We start from the raw sequence: 20,581 nt of genomic DNA, 5'->3' as shown, positions 1-20,581 counted from the left end.
AAAAAAAAAAAAAAAAAAAAAAAAAAAAGCCACTAGAAAGGAGTTATTAGCCTCATGTTAAGAAATAATTTTCCCTTGATCATTGAAACAACCTGGTACAGTGTCTGATAGGCTGTTACCTTTTATATATTAGGTGTCCTTGAGAAAAACTTACTGAAATAAAAAGTCCCTATAAATATAGTTGGTAGCATTCTTTTGAGATGATAGCTGCTTAACTACTTTAATCTTTACAAAACCCAGAAAGAATTAAAAAAACTAGAAATGAAGAAAAGAGCAGTAAATGTTGGAAGCAGAATATAAAGGACAAATAAAATCTTCCTTTTTTTTTTTTAAATCTCCTTGTGTTTCTTCTCAACTTTGGGATAGCCATACATACCCTTCTAAACATGGTTATGAAAAATTTCTTGCTTTTAGAGTAGAAACAGACTGTATTACCCTAATTACAGAAATATTTTTCTGGAATCAATATTCAGATATCTGTGATGTCTTAAGACTTTAAATACTATGCTGCATGATATCACTAATAATAATAATTATTAATAATGCTCATTTTTCATGGCCTTTTTCACAAATGAGATAAATGAAGGATTAATGAGCCCAAGTGAATGTTCAGTATCTCAATGTGTAGTTATTTATAACACTGGGTTAATTTGAGTGTTCAAAGCCATTGCATCCTGGTAGCTGAACAGTTTTTCTTTTGCTTACTTTGAGTCCTTTAGTCATAGAATTGAAAGCAAAAGTCACCTCAGAGTTCATGTTGCCTGGTGACTTCATCTTACAGATGAAGGCCTTTGAGCTTGGAAAGGTTAAAAGAGTTGCTATTTGGTGGTTAGACTGTCACTAGAGTGGAACTCTTGTGTTGTTCCTTCTCCATGGTACCATGCAGACGTGATCTGGATGAAGCATCCCTTGGATATTGTACCACTATCATACATATAGCATTCTTCCTGCAGGCTCCAAATTAAATCCTGATTATTATCTGTGGAACCTCAAATAGCTGAATGATTCTCTTTCCTAGTTTATCTTTGAGAGTGTTTAAAAAACAAAACAACAAGACTGTTTTCTATTGTATTCTCAAGTATGCTTTTTCTCTTAATTTCACAGGCAATTTGAAATGGTTATTCCTACTGAAGACTCTGTTATCACAGAAATGACATCCACATTAAGGGACTGGGGAGCCATGTGGAAGCAGCTCTATGTGGTAGGTAACTTTTTATTATTGTCATCATCGTTATTATTTTGTTTTTGTTTTTGTTTTTGTGTTCTGAGATAGGGTCTCACTATATAGTTGAGACTGACCTGGAACTCACTATGTAGGTCAGGCTGCCCTCAAACTCACGGCGATCCTCCTGTCTCAGCCTCCTGAGTGCTGGGATTACAGGCGTGCGCCACCTCGCCCGGCTTAGGTAACTTTTTAATGGTATGATTTTTCTGTGTAGAGAATTATCTTAAGAAATACCTGAATATGAATAAAAGCATTGATGAGAATTTGAGCACCTGCTGCAATTCACTAATATCAGCGGATCAGAGATATAACTCTTAGTGAGATGTTGTCTTGTTTTAATCTCGGTGCTCACTGAGCATGGATTTTATACATTATTTTTCAACACCACATGAATGAATGTAAAGGTAATTTTCCTGACATTTATCCAAATAGGATTGTTTAAATAGGCCTAGTTTTGGACTTCATAAACATTTTTGATTTTCAAGTACATAAACTTATATTTAATACAACTTAATTGTATTTTATCATATTTTAACTGTATAATTCAAGTATGCTGTAAATGACAACTGTTTAATGAGAATCAATGAAAATATTCTAAATTTATTGAAGAAATGAATATTTCTTGAAAAATACCTGTTTTGTAGGTGTATATATTTAATTGCTTAAGACTGTTGACATTATTGAGCACTTTATTGCTCAGTTTTTCTGTTGCTAGGACTGAATACCTCACACCCCAAATTTAAAGGATGGTTTAACTTTTAAAGTGATTTAATTTGGCTCATAATCTCCGTGGTTTCAGTCATGGTCAACTGGCTCTTAAGACAGAAATAATCATGGCAGAAGGGTGTGGTGGAGCAAGGATGCTCAGTTCATGGCAGCTGAGAAGCAGAGCACAGCGCAAGAGCATCAGCAAGAGATGCATTCCCTCACACCCGTGTGTCCAGTGACCACACTTCTTAACAGTGGGTCCTCCCACTTCTTAACAATACATTCAGAGGTGAACATCAGAGCAGTGAATATATTCACTAGTGAATATAATGGCTCCAGTCCAGTTAACACAGGACACATACCCTTATAATCAGGCAAATTCCATAGGACTACTCTAAGTACAGAATATCCTTTAATCCTTACAACCACTCAAGATAATACTAACTGTGGTTATCTCTGTTTTACAGATAAGAAAAGTGGGAAAGTGAAATTCTTGAATTAGACCAAGTACAGTAGTCCTACCTTACAGTAAGGGACACATATTCAGACCTCTGTGCAGCCTCAAACTGTGGATATTATAGAAACCTAAATAGACATACCTATGACAAAGTTTAACTTATAAATTAGCCACATTAAGAGAATAATTAATTAAAAAGGTGAGCTTCATTATAATATCATGGCATAATGAAAAATATTTGAAACTTACAAGTTGTTTGCTTTTTTTCTCATTTTTCATTTCATCAAACCTCATTTGAGTGTGGGAAACTGAAACCTAGGCAAGCCAAACCTCAGAGAAAGGGGGTCTCTCTGTCATTAGAAAGTTGCTAAGCTGGGGTTCAGAGCTGAATCTGGTACTCTACACTGAACCATTGTGTATGTGGAAGTCTGTGGGCAGTGATAATTTGAGGAAGATAAATGTGATTTTTTTTCTTTTATTGTCAGAGAAATTTGTAGAACAGCTTAATCACTGGAAAGGATCAGTTCAGAATACAAAGGTGTATTTATCCTGACACACTGATTTGAAACAGTCCATAAAAGAGAAAATCCAAATTAGTGAGGCTCATTAGCACAGAATGATGGTTTATATTCTCTTTTTTCTAACATGCAGTAGAATATTTCACTGGGAGAAGATAATCTTAACACGTTGGCAGTAGAAAGCCTTTAGTTTCCTGGCCATACCTTCCTGGAATTGATGGCTTTAGGACTCAAGAGGCAAATCCACAAGACAATCGTAGATTTTAAGTGAATTGCCTGAATGTAGTCTTTGTAAACACAAAATCAAGGTGACTTACCCAAAAACTATGATGTGGGACAGTGCTGTAGAAATGCAGAAGGGCAGGGAATTTAGCTAAGTGGTTCCACCGCAAGGTCCCAAGTTTGATCCCCATACCAAAAAAAAAGGAATGCATATCTCCCTTTTAAATTTTTAAAAAATTATGTTGTGAAGAATATACAATGTGAGTATTTATTTCATTTTAAGTGACATTGTGCATGACACTAACATGAACATAGTAACTGTGAAATATTTGAACCACTGCATCCGAAATAACCAACATATTGAGAGTTATAAAAATAATGATAATGTGAGTGTTGTCTATTAGTTGAGCGAAAGGCCCTGAAACGTTCCTTTAATGGAGCGACTAGTGGGAATAAAGTCGAATTCCTTTTTTACTCTATCTTATCTAGCTATTTTTACCTGCTTTTGAGGTTGCAAGCATCTATTTTGGGAACAGACTTGTTTGGCTTGAAAAATCTATGTGCTGTGAACGCTAATAAAAGTAATCTCTTCTCCCAGTGACCTGAGTAATGGGACAGACCAAGCATAATCTTCCCTGCCTACTGGAATGCAGTTATATGAGGAGCAAATATAAAGTTTAACCCAAAGATATTAGAGTTTTAACGTTGAGAATGAGACTAACTTGGCTATGTTGGACCTTTTGATTTCTCTTTTCTTGTTGTAAATGTTTTGTGCCAACTGTGTAATTCAAGTTCATCATGCTTGAGTATATTTAGAGTAATGGACATATTCTCTTCCAGTAGCTGTAAAGCACTTGTCTTCTTCACTAAAAGATGTTTGATGAAGGCAGTGGGTGTGAGATTATATTTGTCAGGCACTTTGTATGAGAGTGCATGGTAAATGCTTGAGAAATGCTAGTTGTTCTTTTAAATATCTTTGGTAAGGGCCTAAATCATGCCCTTTAAAAATATTACTTCATAAAATATCAGTAATATTACCACAAAAGGTTTACGAGAAATAGCAGTCATCTTTTACCAAGTACTTTGGTGAAAGTTCTGAGCTGTTTTACATCTCTCTTCCCTGGGGCTCTACGAAGTAGTTTTCACTCTTGAATCTTATTAAAAAAATGATTTATCCAGAGCCCACACTAAGTGTTGAAGACTGAATCAAAGTCTAGGTCTGCTGCTGAAACCAGTGATGTTTTCATTTTAAGGCAAATAAAAACATACTCATTCTCTAAAATATGAAAATACAATTAACTTTTTGTTACTTTCCTAATATATTACAGGAATTTGTAGATATTGTCTTATTCGAAGTATTCTAAAATTATACCATACCTTTTCATTCAACACTGTCAAAAATTTGTATATTTCTGAAAAACTTTCAATATTTCATAGCTTTCAAAGCTATCAGTTTTTCTTATCCAACTTTTGTGATCTATAGTTTTATGACGAGATGTCCCGGCAGATGTGTACTTTTTTTCTTACAATAGCAGGGCAAGTTTGATGGCCTGGGCTGCGAAATGGCAGTGATCCTTCACTTCTGGGTTTTCTTCCCTGAAGAGGAAGCTGACCCACTTGCTTCTGTTTTTATAAAGAATCCTGCTTCCTTCTCAGCATTCTCTTAAATTGAAATCCTAGAGGTGATGCAGAAAAATCAAGTCCACCCTGTTTGCCAAGTGTAGACTGCTGCTGTAGGACAGGTGCATGACCTTCTCACTGTCACAGTTCATTCAAGTGAGTGCTGGCTCCTCTTGCTGCATGAGATTTGACTTTTCTTTGTGATTTTCTTATCTAGCAATTTGACTCTGGACTTTCTCTTCCTATTGCTGATTTTCTTAGATGGTCCTTAATCTTCCCTTCTTATTCTTCTGTATGACCTAAGCAGTGCCTGCCTCTTGAGATTTACAAAAAGTAACAAATAAATGAAGGTTTTCATTCACTCGTTCTCCACATGAAGGGGCCACAAAAGGTAGGCGCAGTCACTGTGGTTGGGAGGTTGGAGTCACATGGAAGACATGGACACCAAGTGGTTAATACAAGAGTGTCATGTTGCAGTGCACTTGTAATGGCTTGTAATGGAGTGTACAACACAAAGAAAGAGCAGGAAGTGATAGGCTCCATAAAGTACTTTAGGTGTTGAGAAGCAAGCAAGAGTACTTATATCTCAGAAGATCAAGGGTGGCATTCTGGAGAATGCTTCTTGTTCCTCTGGCAAATTTGTCTGACCTAGACAACATATGAAAACTCCTCAAGACACTCAGTATTGATAAAGCAGAAATCAAGTCACTGCTTTATAAAATAAAGTATGTTACAACTAAATTTCATTTACCCATCACAAAGAACCTGATTTTTCTTGTAGCTTATAGCAATTGAGGACTTTAGATGGATCATAGCCTCAATATTTTCGTATCACTGTGCCTGTAAGTGTAATAGTTTTTGTAAAAAGTAAAAGCATAGCTTCTGGTTAAAAAAGGTGGGAGGTAAATAATTATATAAGGTTCACCTTAATGTCTTCAGGGTAAGAGATGTGTGTTTTTGTTTGCGTGAAAAAAATTCTTCATGGAGGTCTTACTATAAGCTCAAACAGTGATAGTACTAGCTTTTTTTGAAGGGGTACCAGGAATCAAACTTGGGACCTTGTGCTTGCGAGGCAGGCAGTGGAATCACTGAGCTAAATCCCCAGCACCAGTGGTAATACTAGTGACAGCTAATACTCACATATTTAATTGTTACTGGTTTTCATATACTAATTCATTAATCCTCAGAACACAAGAATTAGATACTGTGATATCTGTTTTATAGACAAGGAAACAAGCCCAGAGAAGTTAAACATATTGTTAAAGGTTTATGGCCAGTACATGGCAAAACTGGAATTCAGGTCAGAGTCATTTGGCTCTAAGATGTGCTCTTTACCACTGTGCTATGGTGGTCCCTTCTCATATGTTATCACCAATCTATGAAAACACTGTGGGTCAGCTTTCCTCTTACTGAGATACAGTGTCTGACTCCCCCATCTTGAAGGAAGAGTGGTTTAATTCAGCTCAGGGTTTTAGAGATTTCAGTCTTTTACTGGTGGACTGCAAGGCAGAAATACCACGGCAGAAAAGCGTGATAAAACAATGCTCATTAGTCCATGGCAGCTAGAAAGCAGACCAGGGGAGCAGTGCCAGAGAAGAAGGGGCAAGGGACCTCTTGTAGTACCCAGGTCTACTTGGACACACCCAGGAGTGGGCTTCACTGATCTCCTAGGCAGCTCCCAAGCCAGTCAAGTGGGCAGTTAATCTTAACCATCAGCAGGAGGATCCTACTGCCCTGTTGCACAAATGCCAAAATTCATACCCAAGTCTATGAAACTATGGTGGAAGTAGCAAGACTAGAATTTAAAGCCAGGAGTTCTTCTTTCCTAGGCCATGGAGCTTAATGCATTTCATGGGACAGTGTTGTGAATCTATACAATTGTGCAAAAAGGAAAGCACCATTTTTTAAAAGATCTAAACTGAGCACACAGTGGCAGTGAAAATCCGTCTGCATCTCTGTGTGACCAGCCTTAGCTGGGAAAGAACGAAGACCAGAATGCAAAAAATAATTGTACAACATGGTTTTCCGTTTCATTGGCTCCAGTTCCATGCAGCCATGGCTCAGTGAAGTGAGGAAAGGATGAGGGGAAGATTTCTCAGGGAAAGACTGATGGAAAAGGAAACCGGGCTGAGCCCTGAAAAGAGTCGAATGTGGATTAAGCTAATGAGGTGGGAAAGGAGGCGGCATTCACGAAGTGCAGAAACCAGCCCAAGCCTGAGCATGGAGGCGTAGTGAGAAACAATACATGGTCTGTGTTGGGGAGTCTGAGAAGTGATGTTGGCTTCTTGGAAGGAGAGGAGCATTGTGAAACTTGGATGAAAGCAGGTAGAGCAGCAAGTGCACTTGAGGACAGTGAGGGAAGACTTAGTTTCCTGATAATCTGTTCACAGCACCACAGGCAGGTAGAGGTACCCTGGACTTGCTGCCTTCTCCTTTGTCTCCGGTTACCCTAAGTCCGGCATGGCGACTGATGCCAAATCTCCACATTTGTATGTTTCTCAGAGAAACGAAGGTGATCTCTTCCATCGGCTGTGGCACATCATGAATGAAATCTTAGATCTGCGGCGGCAGGTGCTGGTTGGCCATCTCACCCACGACCGAATGAAGGACGTCAAGCGCCACATTACTGCTCGCCTGGACTGGGGCAATGAGTGAGTACTGACAATGACTGGTGCTCTCTGGGGGCAAACACAACAGAAGGATATCGGTGTGAGCCGGGACACAGTAATGTCCACAGAAGCAGCACACAAGGTTGCCCCGTGTTTCCCCGGCAGAGGTTTGTGTGGACTGTCACTGATGTAGCCAAGAGCTACTTCGTGTAGGTCTGGTGCAGCCCTGAGATTCTGTGTGCGTTCTGGTGTGCTCACAGAAAGGGAAGTGTTTATAGGGACTTGTTAGCTATAGCCCCCGGCCAAAATGGGTCTTGCTTTCCAGTAGTCCAGGTTTGGCATATTTATTTACTTTTAATGTATAGATCACTAGTGTCATCCAGAGAGAGAGAGAGAGAGAGACCATGAGCCACCTTGCGAAGCTGCTTGGGAGAAGTGCTGTTCTGGACCAAGATTTACTTTTTTTTTTGGTACCGGGGATTGGACTCGGGTCCTTGTGCTTGCAAGGCAGGCGGCAGCACCACTGAGCTAAATCCCCAGCCCTCAAGATTTACTTTTAAATAAAAGTGTGGGGAATTATTTAATATAACAACCAAGCAATTAAGTGGTAAATCTTTAACTACTGAAAACTATCCAAAACTGATATTAAGCATAAATATTATTAAAGAGTAAAAAAGTAAGAATTTGCCACCTTTGCCTGTGATCATCGAACCAGTTGCATAAAGTAAAAATTTAAGACACTGAAATAATTGATTAACGACTTACGAGGCAATATCCTCCTGTCTTTCATCTTTCCAAGCCATCATTTGCTATTTGGACCTCCATGGGATATTAGGGCAACAGAAAAGGAGAAAATAGCAGGAAGGGAACCATGAATAAATCTGCTTCTTACTGAATCTGGAAAAATCCCTTTGAAAGTAGAATGTTCCTTCCCCTCACCACAGAAGCCAGTTTCATTCCTGCGAGGATCCTAAATGCTACAGATATTTTAAACGTCCATCTCACCTGCAGTACTTCTGGTATCATGTTGAATATGGTGTGTTCTTCGTGCTTTAGCAAGCACACATAACATAGTTGTATTTACTCATCTCTGGAAAATTCACCCCTGTGAGAAATACTGCAAGTGAAGTGGACATTGGCGCAGGAGCACTGGACTAGGAGCTCTACTTTAAAGACCGGAAACACATTCCTGAAATGTTCTTGCCTTAATATGTCACCTGGCAGAGGTGTGAGCTGTACTGGAGGGTCCCAGAGTGACTTCAGCTCCAGGAAGAAGCTGGAGAACTAGATTTGCCAGAACTGGGGCTGAGCTTGCTCTTACTGTGGCATCGGAATGCTTCTGGGAAAGGGAGGTTCTAAAGGCTATTGGAGTTGGGCCTGCACTGCTCGAATTTCATGTACTCTGTATTATTTTGCAAAATTTCTGAGTTTTTACTGAAGTATAATTGGCTCTTGGTAATTATTATGGTCCCCATAAAAAACAAAACAAAACACCGTTTATAAAGAATGAGAAACTGGAGACGTGTATAGCTAAGTAGATGCACACTGAGGCCATACTCGTAAGTGAAATTAATAGGACACATGTGTGTAGATACCAAATAGTTCCTCTCATATGAAAAACTAAAAGTGTAGGTAAGAATCAAAATGTATAATTGATATTGTGTTGTACAATAGGAAGAAAAGCTCTAAAGGAGTAGGGGAAGTGGGAGGCATAAGGGAAAGGTAAGAAGGGAAAAAAAATATGAGAAAAGGAAAAACATGGAAACAAAGTGTTTGTAAGTAGGGAAGAGTGAAGCAGGTGAGGGAGGACAGAGGAATGGGGAAAAAATAAGAACGAAGATCTGTCATGTAAAGGTACAAGATCCCATTGATGCATGTAGCTGCATTGCATACCTAAAATGTACCAGTAAACTTAATGGGGGAGAAAAAAAACAGTTTGTAAACAGTAGTGAAGTTGGTTAAGTGAGCTTATCAAAGTAATGGGGAAATGCAGAGCAGGCAAGAAAATGAAGCTCCTTAGTTTAAGGAAGGAAGATGATGGCTAAAGGGAAAGAGGAAAATCATTAACTATGGCTGAATCATGACTCACTTTTTGACTTACATGGGGTCTAGCTTATAGTACTTTGGGTAGTTCTATGGCTAATTTATGGTAAGTTAGTAAAACATTGATGCATGAAAATGAACAGGATAATTTATTTAAATCATCCTCAAATTTGAATTTTCTGAACTCTTATTTTTTTAAATTTCATTGCTTAAAATAATTTATACCATAAAGATTGTACATCTACCTTGTTCTTCAATATGTTTTCTTATGGAAGAATGCTAAGTGGAAAACAAATCAAGATAATTCCCTTGCCTGTTCAACTAGATCAGGTTGTCCTGCAAAATTATTTGTCTAAATATAAATCTCTGGATGAACATAAATCAGGAATGTAGTCAGTCTTGAGGTGTGTGTTGCACTGGCAAAGGGAAATGCTCTGGGTGGAGGAAGCTTGGTGGAGGAGGGGATTACCTGTCTTGTTCCCTGTTGGGGTCAGCAGAAACAGTATTCTCACTGGTATCCTCAGGCGTAATTAAAATGACCATACATGTTTCTGTCTCCCATAGAGACTGTGATGTCCTTTAAGTTTCTGCTGAGATTATAGGGGAGGTGGAATCCATTCATCATTTCTTCCTGATGTCATAAAATAGTTTAGTGACTGAGCTGACAAAATCTGACCCTTTCTTCTTGACCAACTCCTGGCTTCCTGTATACCATGGGGTCTTCCTCTGTCTTGTCTCTTCCTGGCTTTTCTCATCTCTCTGATATTCTTTGTAAAGTATTACTCTGATTATATTCTCTGAGCCAAGAAACTGCTAACAGTGTGTGGTTAATCCTAAGATTATACCTAGGAATTGACAAAGCCAAATGGAAACAAATGAAAGTCTTTCTGTGTAGCTGGGACCATAGGAAGCCAGTAGAAGTTGGTAAGTCAGGCTTTGGAGAGAAAGGAACTTGCATAATACCTGTTCCCAGGCCTGAAAGTCCAGGAAAGTCCTTGAGCCCATGCTTGTCCCAGAACCTCAGTGCTAGAGTTTATCCTTACTCATTGTGCAGTGATATCCATCAGCTGCTCCTCATGTAGCTTATTCTTTGTCACACAACCAGTGCTATTGGAATCTTCAAGATCAAATTCACAAAAGGAGGAATCTCATTGGCAGCAATAGCTATTCCTCCTGTTTGGAAAGCACATTTTATGCCAGCTTCTCATATATTGCTGGCCAGCCCATAGATAAAATGTTTTGTTTGTTTGTTTTTGATAAATTGTTTTTGTTTTCTGTTTTGTTTTGTTTCTCTTTTTTTGGTACCAGGGATTGAACTCATGACCTTGCACTTGCAAGGTAGGTGGTAGAACCACTGAACTAGGGCCCTCATAGATGAATTGTACTGAGGTTTCGTGCCTACCTTCAGGCAAGTCAGATGAGCATTAGGAGAAAAGAAGGAAAAATTTGAAACAAAGCTTTTGGAAATGAGGAAAAGAGGGCTTGAAGGGAGGGTAGGGGAATGGGAAAAAATAACAGTCAGGATATATCCTATACCAGGTACAAATTCTGTATGATGAATGTATTATGTATACCTAAAATGCACCAATAAACTCAATCTTTTTTAAAAAGTAAGGGAAGATGATCAGATGATTCGTGCCCTCTGCCCTGTCTTTCTGGAATAGAATGTGTGGGTAGGGAAGATTTGAAAAGAAGGAGCTTTGGGAAGAAAAACTCCTTGATTCCTTTGTGGTTATCTGTTTTCTTTCCTTTGCTAGATAATTTTTCATCAGCAAGGTAGACCTGCCATCAAATGGTGTCTTATCCTTCAGTGCAGTGGTTCTCTCTTGGGAGGGGATGAGAATGAGAAAAGATCCTACCAGCATCCCTGGGAAGCCGAGCAGGGGAGGGCGTGGGTATTTTGCAGACAAATGACTGTGTTTGTTGTCATTAAGAGTTGAAGTAGAGGAATGGATGTGTGACTTCTTTGAATTTCTCAAATAGTAACATAATTTAGGAAAATGAAGAAAGTGTTTTGCTACCTGAAAGTTAGCTCCTACTCTCTAGGAAATAACAGTCTTCTAATTTTATTTATTTTTTTTCCCATTCTTCTTCTTTTTACCAGTAATGACAGCTAATGTGTTTTCATTTCCTAGAATATTTTCACCTTTGTTAGTGCATTTTTATACATCTTTTTCATTAAGTTTATTGGTGTTTTTTAGGTATACAGTACAGTTACATTCATCATTGGAATCTTGTACCTTTAGATGATGTGTCTTGGTTCTTATTTTTTCCCCATTCCCCTGCCCTCTCTTCACTCCTTCCACCTTCCCTATTTACAAAGACTTTGTTTCTCACAGTCTTCTAATTTTAAAAATAAATATCTCTCAGGGTGGCTTGGCTTGAAAGTGATGCTAAATTAATACATTTTAGTTATGAAATTTAAATGAGATTTTGAGAAGGGCGTAGAATTTCAGGATTTTTTTTAAATGCCAAAGGAAGAACCTGTGAGTACAAGATCCCAATGATGAATGTAACTGTACTGTATACATAAAAAGCACCAATAAACTTAATGAAAAGAAAAAAAAAGAAGAAGAAGAAGAAGAGCACTACTAAGGTCACCAGAGGGAAACCACCCAGAACAGGATTACAGTGATAGTCCTCTGTCCTCGGTAAGGCATCCTAAAATTAATTACTGTGCTTGGTCCCTATGAGGTTGGATATAACCTTGGGATACTTCCTGTCACAGTAAGCTACATGTCAGCCAACAATACTTCATGCAAGAGATTAAGCCACTTTTTCACCCCAGGCTAGAGCTGTCCTGTTCAAATTTCTGTTTTCTGCTTTTACTGGGTTTCTCTTAATGTGTGACCCTTGAACTGCCCATAAATGAAGACCTCTAGCCGAAGTTGCTTGAGACTCACATTGGATAGGCTGTCTTAGTGCCAGGTCAGATCCCAAAGTCCAGCATCCCCTCTCTCAGCTCCAGTTTACAGAACTAAATTATTTCTACATCTAGTTCCTACCCTACTCCACTGTTTTCTCCCTAACTGTAGTAACAGTTTATTCCATGTAGAACTGTGGGTGAGAGAAGTATGGCAAGTGATATATCTACTATTAAGGTGATGTTTTAAAAGCAATTCTTTACAGTATATTTCACAGAGATGACTTTTCTTCCAAACTTTTGCAATTTGTTTTCTAGACAATTGGGACTGGACCTGGTGCCCAGGAAAGAGTATTCAATGGTGGATCCAGAGGACATCAGCATTACTGAGCTTTACCGATTGGTAGGTAAAAGAAACATTGCTTCACAGCCTCATTGCTAATTTTCTAGTTTCCATGGCACTCTTCATACCTGCTTGGCTTTGTAAGGTTAAATTTGAAAAGAGTAAAGAGAATTGGGAGCTGAGGTTACCATGCCCCAAATATACACCAAGACACTTTCACTGTTTCTGAGTGACATGATGTTCTCCACTGGGCTGTCAAGTCCTGGGCACTAGGACTTTGTAAATCTTACTTTTATCCTAATCTAGTGAAATACCTACAAGTTACAGTACCTATTGTGTTTCAGGATTTTTTTTTTTTTTTGTATCAGGATTGAATTTGGGGCCTTGTACTTGTGAGGCAGGTGGCAGAACCACTGGCTCAGGATAATTTTCTAATTAATGGTCTCTAGCTATTGTTCATCGACATGTTAGCCCTTCTTGCTGCTCCATTGTTGTAGAAATTCCAGCTGCTGAAAGTGTCTTCTCATTCTTCAAATCCTGCTCTTACACTCATCCCTGGGCCCCAGTCTCTTCCTAAGTGCTGAATTCCATAAAGATATTTGATCATATTACCCATGACCTGAGATGTTTTGTTTTGTTTGTTTCTTAGTTATCTGCTGGGTTAAAGTCCAGTATTTTGAATGTGGCATATAGATTCTGGATCTGGTCTAGTTTCCCTTGAATCCACCCTTGTATTCTTAGATACTTGTGTACAGTTTATGTAACTTCTTAGCATTAACTAAGTTCTCTTTACCCTAAATCAGAGAACAAGTTGATTTGGAAGTATGCCTCCCTAAACATAACTTTATTGTGATCTCCTCACGGCTGCATCTTACTCTAATGTTCCCAGGAAGAATGCCTATTGGAAATACAGGCTGCTGTTTAGAGGATCCTGCCTCTTTCAGGGTAGCATACCAAGCTTCCAGTATACTGAGGATAGTGGAACATTTCTAGCCAAAATATTACCCATACCTGAAGAATGTGGGTAAAAATCATCAGTAAGTCTAGTAGGGCTATGTTGGATTCTGAGAAGCCAGAAACAGTTAATATTTTTCAGGTTTTTTAAATTAACCCAGATTGTCTCTACATACTTTATGCTGTTAGTGGAGTACATTCTGTGTTTGTAAAGGATCTCTTTACTGCGCATTGAACTTCCTGAGAAGGGTGCTGCCTGCTGAGCAGTAAGTGGAGTATCTGGCACATAGCAAGAAGACAGTTAAAAGTGAATGGCAGGCGGGAAGGAACAAAACAAGTGTTCTAAGTTAAAGTCATCACTACTTCTTAGGTTTTATAACAAATACAGTTTGTATAACTCCTTTGTCAGTCCCATCTTCTTCTTCTTTTTTTTTTTTTGGTACCGGGAATCAAACTCGGGTCCTTGTGCTTGAGAGACAGGCGGCAGAACCACTGAGCTAAATCCCCAGCCCTCAGTGCCATTTTCTAATTTGGCATCTCCATAGCGTATTTAACCCATTGAACATTGTATTTTCTGACTTTAAAAAAGATTTAACAATTTAAGCTTCTTCAGTTTTTTTGTTTGTTTTCTTTTATTTCCAGATCCCTCCCTTTGTTAAGCTTCTTCAGTTTGAACATTCCATCTTCTGCTCTATACATGCATGAAGATCTTGTCCAGTGATTTGAACTTGATAAATAGTGTTTCTGAGTTTGTTGATATTAGAAATAGACCATGAATTGGCTCCAAACAACTAAAGAGCAGGCATTACCAGCTCTGTGATCTTGGACTTACTTAATTTCTCTGAGCCTCAGTTTCTTCATTCATGAAATGGGGAAATGATCCTTTTCCATTTGTTATCATTAAATAAAAACACGTGAAATGCCTTTTTGTTGACAGATATCTGCAGAATTCCATCTGTTTTCATCCTTTCTCATCTTTATTTCATCTGTATGAGAGAGGCAATATGACAAGAATAATTGTTATATATATTGTCTTAGATTTAGATTTGGGTGTTTTTAGTGAAGTACATGATAAAAACTTAGATATGAGAGAAACTTAATTCTTAAAATATAAAAGTCTAGCTAGAAGCAGGAAGTTGGGAGTTGATTTGTGGTTTCATGGTCTGAACAGGGATAAAGGCTCTTACCTGTCTGTTCTGTGGTCCTTCGTCCAACATCAAGGACACCTCAAAGTACAATATGGTTGCAAGAGTGGCAGCCATTATATCTGTGCTTCAGTTTCCTGTGTGTTGATTCATCTATTTCAGTGAGCCTTCTTGGAAGTTCTGTACAGTAATAGTTACAGTAGACCTGAGGGAGAGTTGCTTGTAAGTCAATACAGCTGAGATTTGGACATTTACCTGGCTATATGCTATAGATAACAAGAGGCAGATGAATCTTCCACTAACCTAATTAACCTAAGTCATTGGGTTATTTCAGTCCAGTTGTGACTTGAGGGTCCACTGTACATCTCACTGGCAGAACATAGGCCACACTCCCAGGTTCAGCTAAGGATGTCAGACATTTGATAAGCAACTAATAATTTCTGACACAAATACATTTTATTTTCTCCAGGTCGATTTTCTGTGTTTGTAATTTTGTCTCTGTTCTTTACAGTTGACATTACATATGGGGTGGCAAATTGATTTTACCTCTTACAACACTGTAGTTTATTGGTGGTGGCTGCCCAGAGTGCAAAAGACAGTAAGATCCTAGGATCTCATCTAGACTCTGACTTGCCATGTCTGCCATTGGTGGGAAAAAGAAGAGTGGGTATTTTGGTGTTTCGTTGCTCAGATTCTAGTCCAAAGTCATTTTTCAGATGAGGAAAATAAAACATTATTTTACATGAAAATTTAATTTCTCCTCATTGGCAATTACATTTTACTATTTGTAAAGCAAAGACCCAAGGAAAACTTAGGGCTTATAAACTTCAAAAGGACATGTTTTCTCTTTTAAAGCAGCTTCTTTTTTGAAGTTCGTATTTGAATCCTGGCTTCACAATAGTGAGATTCTCAGTAGTCTTGGTCTCCTGGTCTTTCTTCTGTGTAACAAGAAAGTGATGACTATTGATTTTACCAGCTGGAGGTGGGGTCATCACCAATCCCTTGTTGCTTGGCAGTTTATTGTCACTGTTGGATCAGGGACTACAACAACAGAGGATGCTTTACTTCTTCCTTATCAGAGTCATACTGGAGACAGAAGCATTTGCATCTTATTAGATTCTTATTTCATAAAGAGGAAAAATGTCTTTGTTTAGATATTTGCTAGCCTTGTTATCAGATCTTTCTCACCTAATTAATGCTCAGCTAAGCAGTAAAAGTGCTAAGCCCTATAGTGTTAACATGTGTCCACCTAGAGAGTCTGGTGCAGTACTGAAGGCCAAACTGAGATAAATAATAAATAATAAAAAAAGGATGCTAATTATCTGGATTTGGACCTACAGAATATCTTTTCAGGAACCTTTTATGGTTTCATAATATCATTTTATCTCCTTGCTTTGTAGTCCTTAGTAGGTTAGACTAGTGATTCTCTAATGGAAAATAGTAGTTCTAGGAAGGCACATTACCCTCCTCCCAGGGTGCGTTTCACATCTGAAAACATTTTTGGTTTTTCACAACAGGGACTGGTGAGAGACCAGAGGAAGCTGTTAGACATCCTACAAAGCCTAAGACAGCCCCATAAGAAAGATATATTCACCCCAAATTTTTAGTAGTGCTGAGGTTGAGGAACCCTGTTATCATCTACTAATGAATGCATTTTTTGAGGATTGAAAATTTAAGCCGGTGAAATAAATCTTTGGGATGCATGTATTTCCTGACGAAAGGTCTAGTCAAACTGTAAACACATACGGAGTAACTAGAAGGTACTTTGTGACCATAAATTATTCCCAAATGGATTTTTACCTCTGTGTAGAACTACCAAATTATATTAGGCCGGGGATTTAGCTCAGTGGTGCCTCCACTTGTCTTGCAGGTGCTAGGTCCTGAGTTCAATCCCTGGTACCAAAAACAAACAGACAAAAAACACTACCAAATTATAGCTGTTGAAGTGCGAACATGCCTTTTTAATTGTTATTGCAATAATATTTTCACAGAGATATTTTTATCAGTTCCCCAAAGTAATGAATCACCAAGAGATAAGCAAATAATCATAACTTACACAACTCAAATCCATCCCAGACCTGGAAGAATGGTGAGTGTGTGGAGGGAGAGGGGAGATTTCAATACCAAAGCACGCCAGGCACCAGGACCCGGGTTACAGGCGCTAAGGATAGAATCAGACAGGCTAATTACTACCATCCACGAGAAGACCATCAATTCCAAGGCAATCATTCAAAAGATGCAACAATACATTTTTTAGTCTGCGTGATTTTGCAGCTCTCTTCATATGGTCTTGATTAGGGATTCTCAACCCTCATTGCCCGTTAGAGTCACCTAGAGAGCTTTTAAACTATTACCTCTCTGCACCCCCATCCCCTGGAAATTATCATGTAATTGTTCTGGGATAGGACCTGAGCATAAGTATTTTTTAATAGCTCTCTTGGTGACTGTAAAGTGCAACCAAGGTTGGGAGTCACTGATTTCGATATATTGGATTCTTTGCATGAGTAAGGGAGCTAATTTTTCCGTCGGTTCTTAAGTGAATGTCATGATTGATGATGGAAACCTTGTACTCTTTGAAGTAAGAGCAGACAAGCTCCTTGAGGTCCATTCTTAGGAGGTTTTTACATCTGTTTCTCCAGCCCTGGCCTTCAGTAGGCATTTATTACTTCAGTATCTTGTGCTATGTTATCCTTTTCATATACACATGTTGAGCATCTTAAGGAACTCCGAAAGTAAGGTAGCAACTCCAGGGGGAATAAAGTCTTCTTTGTGAAGTAAAGAAGTGTAGTTTTCTGGGCTAGGAATGTAGCTCATCGGTGCAGCATCTGCCAGGCAAGCAAGCGTCCCTGAGTTCAATTCCTATTATGCCTCCCCCCAAAAAGAAAAGAAAAAAACAATTGTAATTTTATGAATATGTGATTCTTTTCTTTACCATAGTAAAAAGAATTTTTAAAACACAAAGTAGATCAACCTTCATAGAAAACAAGGCAGAATTATGATGTTTTTTCCGTTAGAATTTTTTTTCAGAAAACTTTCTCTGGTAATGTGGCCAAAACATATCACAATGCCAAGTTCTCCTTTTTAAAAAGTATACTTACTCTTCAGATTTTTTTGTTTTGTTTTGTTTTTTTGAGACAGGGTCTCACTATGTAGTTGAGACTGACCTGGAACTCACTGTGTAGCTCAGGCTGGTCTCAACTCACAGTGATCCTCCTGCCTCAGCCTCCAAAGTGCTGGGATTACAAGCGTGCGCCACCACACCCAGCGCTTACTCTTCAGATTTACAGAGATGTCCAGTGTACCTGTTAGATACACAGTGATCACAGAGGCATTTAGTGGATTACATTTTGCTAAACTTTTGCTTTTCAAGTAGTTCAAAATAAAAACTGAAAGCGTGAAAAGATTCTGGTGATTTTATGCTGTTGCACTTACAACTGTAAATTGTAATGATGATATTTTGCCATAAAACATTGGTCATTTGGTAATTGTTAAGCTCTACTTAGAAGCTTTAAAAGATGGCTAATGACCAGGTTTATGTATGTTAACCCTCAGCAAAGGCTATGACTTTATTACCAAGAAGTTGAAATCCCTGAATTATTTTAATTGTCAAGTGATTCAAAACAGATGACTTCATTCATTAGCAGTGTGTCTTATGAAAGTGGTAATCCTAGGCTTCCCCATCACCCACTCTGTTAACACACAGGCCCTTCCATTATTTTTCCTGTCTTCTTATTCTGAATCTTTGCCACTCAAAGTGTGGTCTCAGCTGGCTGGACTACGAACTCTTGGTAACTGGGCTAAGGCTAAGAATGACAAGTAAAAGATGAGAAACCTTTCTAATATTTTGACATTGCCATGTTGTTTTTACTTCATTTTATGAAACTATCAGAGTATCAGTCTCTGAAGGATCAAGGGAGAAACAGCCTGGTCACTGCCAGCAGTTTAGGGAAGTCATAATTTCTGCCCCTTCTCCTTCTAGGCTTAGTGACACTTTTTCAGGAAGCCTTCTCTGACCCCAGACTGAAGTCAATCCCTCTTTCCAGACTTCTCCAGATAGTATAGGTCTGCCCTACATGGTGTGTGTGTGTGTGTGTGTGTGTGTGTGTGTGTGTGTGAGAGTGTGTGTGTGAGTGAGTGAGAGAGAGAGAGGGAGAGGGAGAGGGAGAATGAGAGCTTTGCTGATGTCTGCTTCCCCGGTAGATTCCTTGGGCTGTCTCCATATTTTCTCACCAGTGCATTCCCATTGCTTGACACGCAGTAGATGCTTAACAGATGTTGAATGAACAACTTTCTCTGTTGTCCTAATCCTTGGGTCCATAGGTGATTCCTCTCCTCCTTCAGCCTGAGGGAGTTCTCATGCCTGCTTTCCCTACCAAGTTTAGCCTCAGCTAGCTGAGATGGACACATCTCACATGATGAGCGAGGTGGACACAGATGTGCGTATTTCTACCTTTAGATGCCTTCCTGACTTTCCTGGGGCTGCCTGTCTATACCTTCACAGCAAATTACATACATTTTCTTGCTATAGAGACAGAATATCATTTGTTACAGCCTGTCTCAGAAAACTATGACAATTTTGCAATTTAGTGTAATTTTCAAAAGAACTTTTAATTATGAGAAATGAGAAGTTGTAGCCACATTATTCAGTTACCATCAGTGGAACAATCACTAAAATGCAGTTTTTTTTAAAAAGATGACTAATTTATTCTCACTCTGGGAGTTGATAGGAAAGAACAGAATCATTTGAACTTTCTAATTCCTAAATCTACTCCATGATTTGGTAGCATTTTAGCATTAATGATTTAAAAGTTCTCAAAGCAGTGCTTCTTGATGATCTACAGATTTCATTGTTTCTAATTTTAGAAGGTAGAAGAAACATTGAAATATGGATAGCGATTCTACATGAAAAAGTTTCAGTCAAGAACATCATCATCACACCCATAGCTACCTGGTTTTGTTGGACACCTTTGTTTTCTTCAGTCCATACTGATTGTGTCTTTGCTTGGGGTGGGTTATCATGCAGATGGAGCATCGACATCGGAAGAAAGACACCCCGGTGCAGGCCAGCAGTCACCACCTGTTCGTCCAGATGAAGAGTCTCATGTGTTCCAATCTGGGAGAGGAGCTAGAGGTCATCTTCTCACTCTTTGACAGTAAAGAGAATCGGCCAATCAGGTAAGCAGCTGCGCCTAGAGAAAGGAATTGCAGTTCTTAATGTTAGAAAGGTAGATATTTGTGATTGGTTCACTTTAAGATGTGTGATCTTGTGCACGTTTACTCCATTAGCCTCAGTCTCCTCATTTGTCCCGTCCTGAAGAGTTTCTGAGGTGCCTATCCTCTGATGTTTCCATGAAGGTTAGACAGACTAATGCATGCAGCATTCTTTGAAAAGGGCTACAGAATCTTTAAAAGAAACTATGGCCTCAGTAGTAAGTCTGTTGGTCGTGTTATTTGTATCAATAATGCAAAGAAGACATTCTCTGTACTCTGGAGTGTGTCCTTTTCCATCAGCACATTGTATCTTTTAGTTTTTCAGTAAGTAATTACATTATTTGTAACCAGCCAGAATCAGCTGTTAGCAAGGAATGGCTAAATACTTGAAAACCTTTCCAAAGTTTCAGAGGAGTGAAATGATGAGTGTTCACATATTCTTTTTTTTTTTTTTTTCAATTCTGTGAGCTGTAACTGTTACAGTATTCTCTTGGCAAGCTTTTAATTTTAATCTGTTTTTTTCTATGCTAGGGATTGAACCCAGGGCCTCCCACATGCTAGGAAAGTGCTTTACCATTGAGTTACATCCGCAGCCCCAGCTTTCTTTCTTTCTTTTTTTTTTTTTTTTTTTTTTTTTTTTTTTTTTTTTTTTTTTTTTTTTTT

General features: G+C 38.6%; 1 protein-coding gene across 1 annotated transcript in view; it reads left to right on the top strand.

The window, feature by feature from the left end:
• Dock4 (dedicator of cytokinesis 4) overlaps window positions 1–20,581 on the top strand; it is a 433,388-nt gene that overhangs the window by 207,548 nt on the left and 205,259 nt on the right. The window contains exons 6-9 of the mRNA XM_033755915.1: window positions 1,105–1,201; window positions 7,253–7,401; window positions 12,584–12,668; window positions 19,731–19,882. Of these exons, the coding sequence (XP_033611806.1) occupies window positions 1,105–1,201; window positions 7,253–7,401; window positions 12,584–12,668; window positions 19,731–19,882 (483 nt within the window). The remainder of the gene's footprint in view (window positions 1–1,104; window positions 1,202–7,252; window positions 7,402–12,583; window positions 12,669–19,730; window positions 19,883–20,581) is intronic.

Source organism: Fukomys damarensis, unplaced genomic scaffold (genome assembly GCF_012274545.1).
Source record: "Fukomys damarensis isolate Sample0158 unplaced genomic scaffold, DMR_v1.0_HiC HiC_scaffold_4, whole genome shotgun sequence".
Lineage (NCBI taxonomy): Eukaryota > Metazoa > Chordata > Mammalia > Rodentia > Bathyergidae > Fukomys > Fukomys damarensis.
This window is presented reverse-complemented; position numbering and strand designations above follow the sequence as displayed.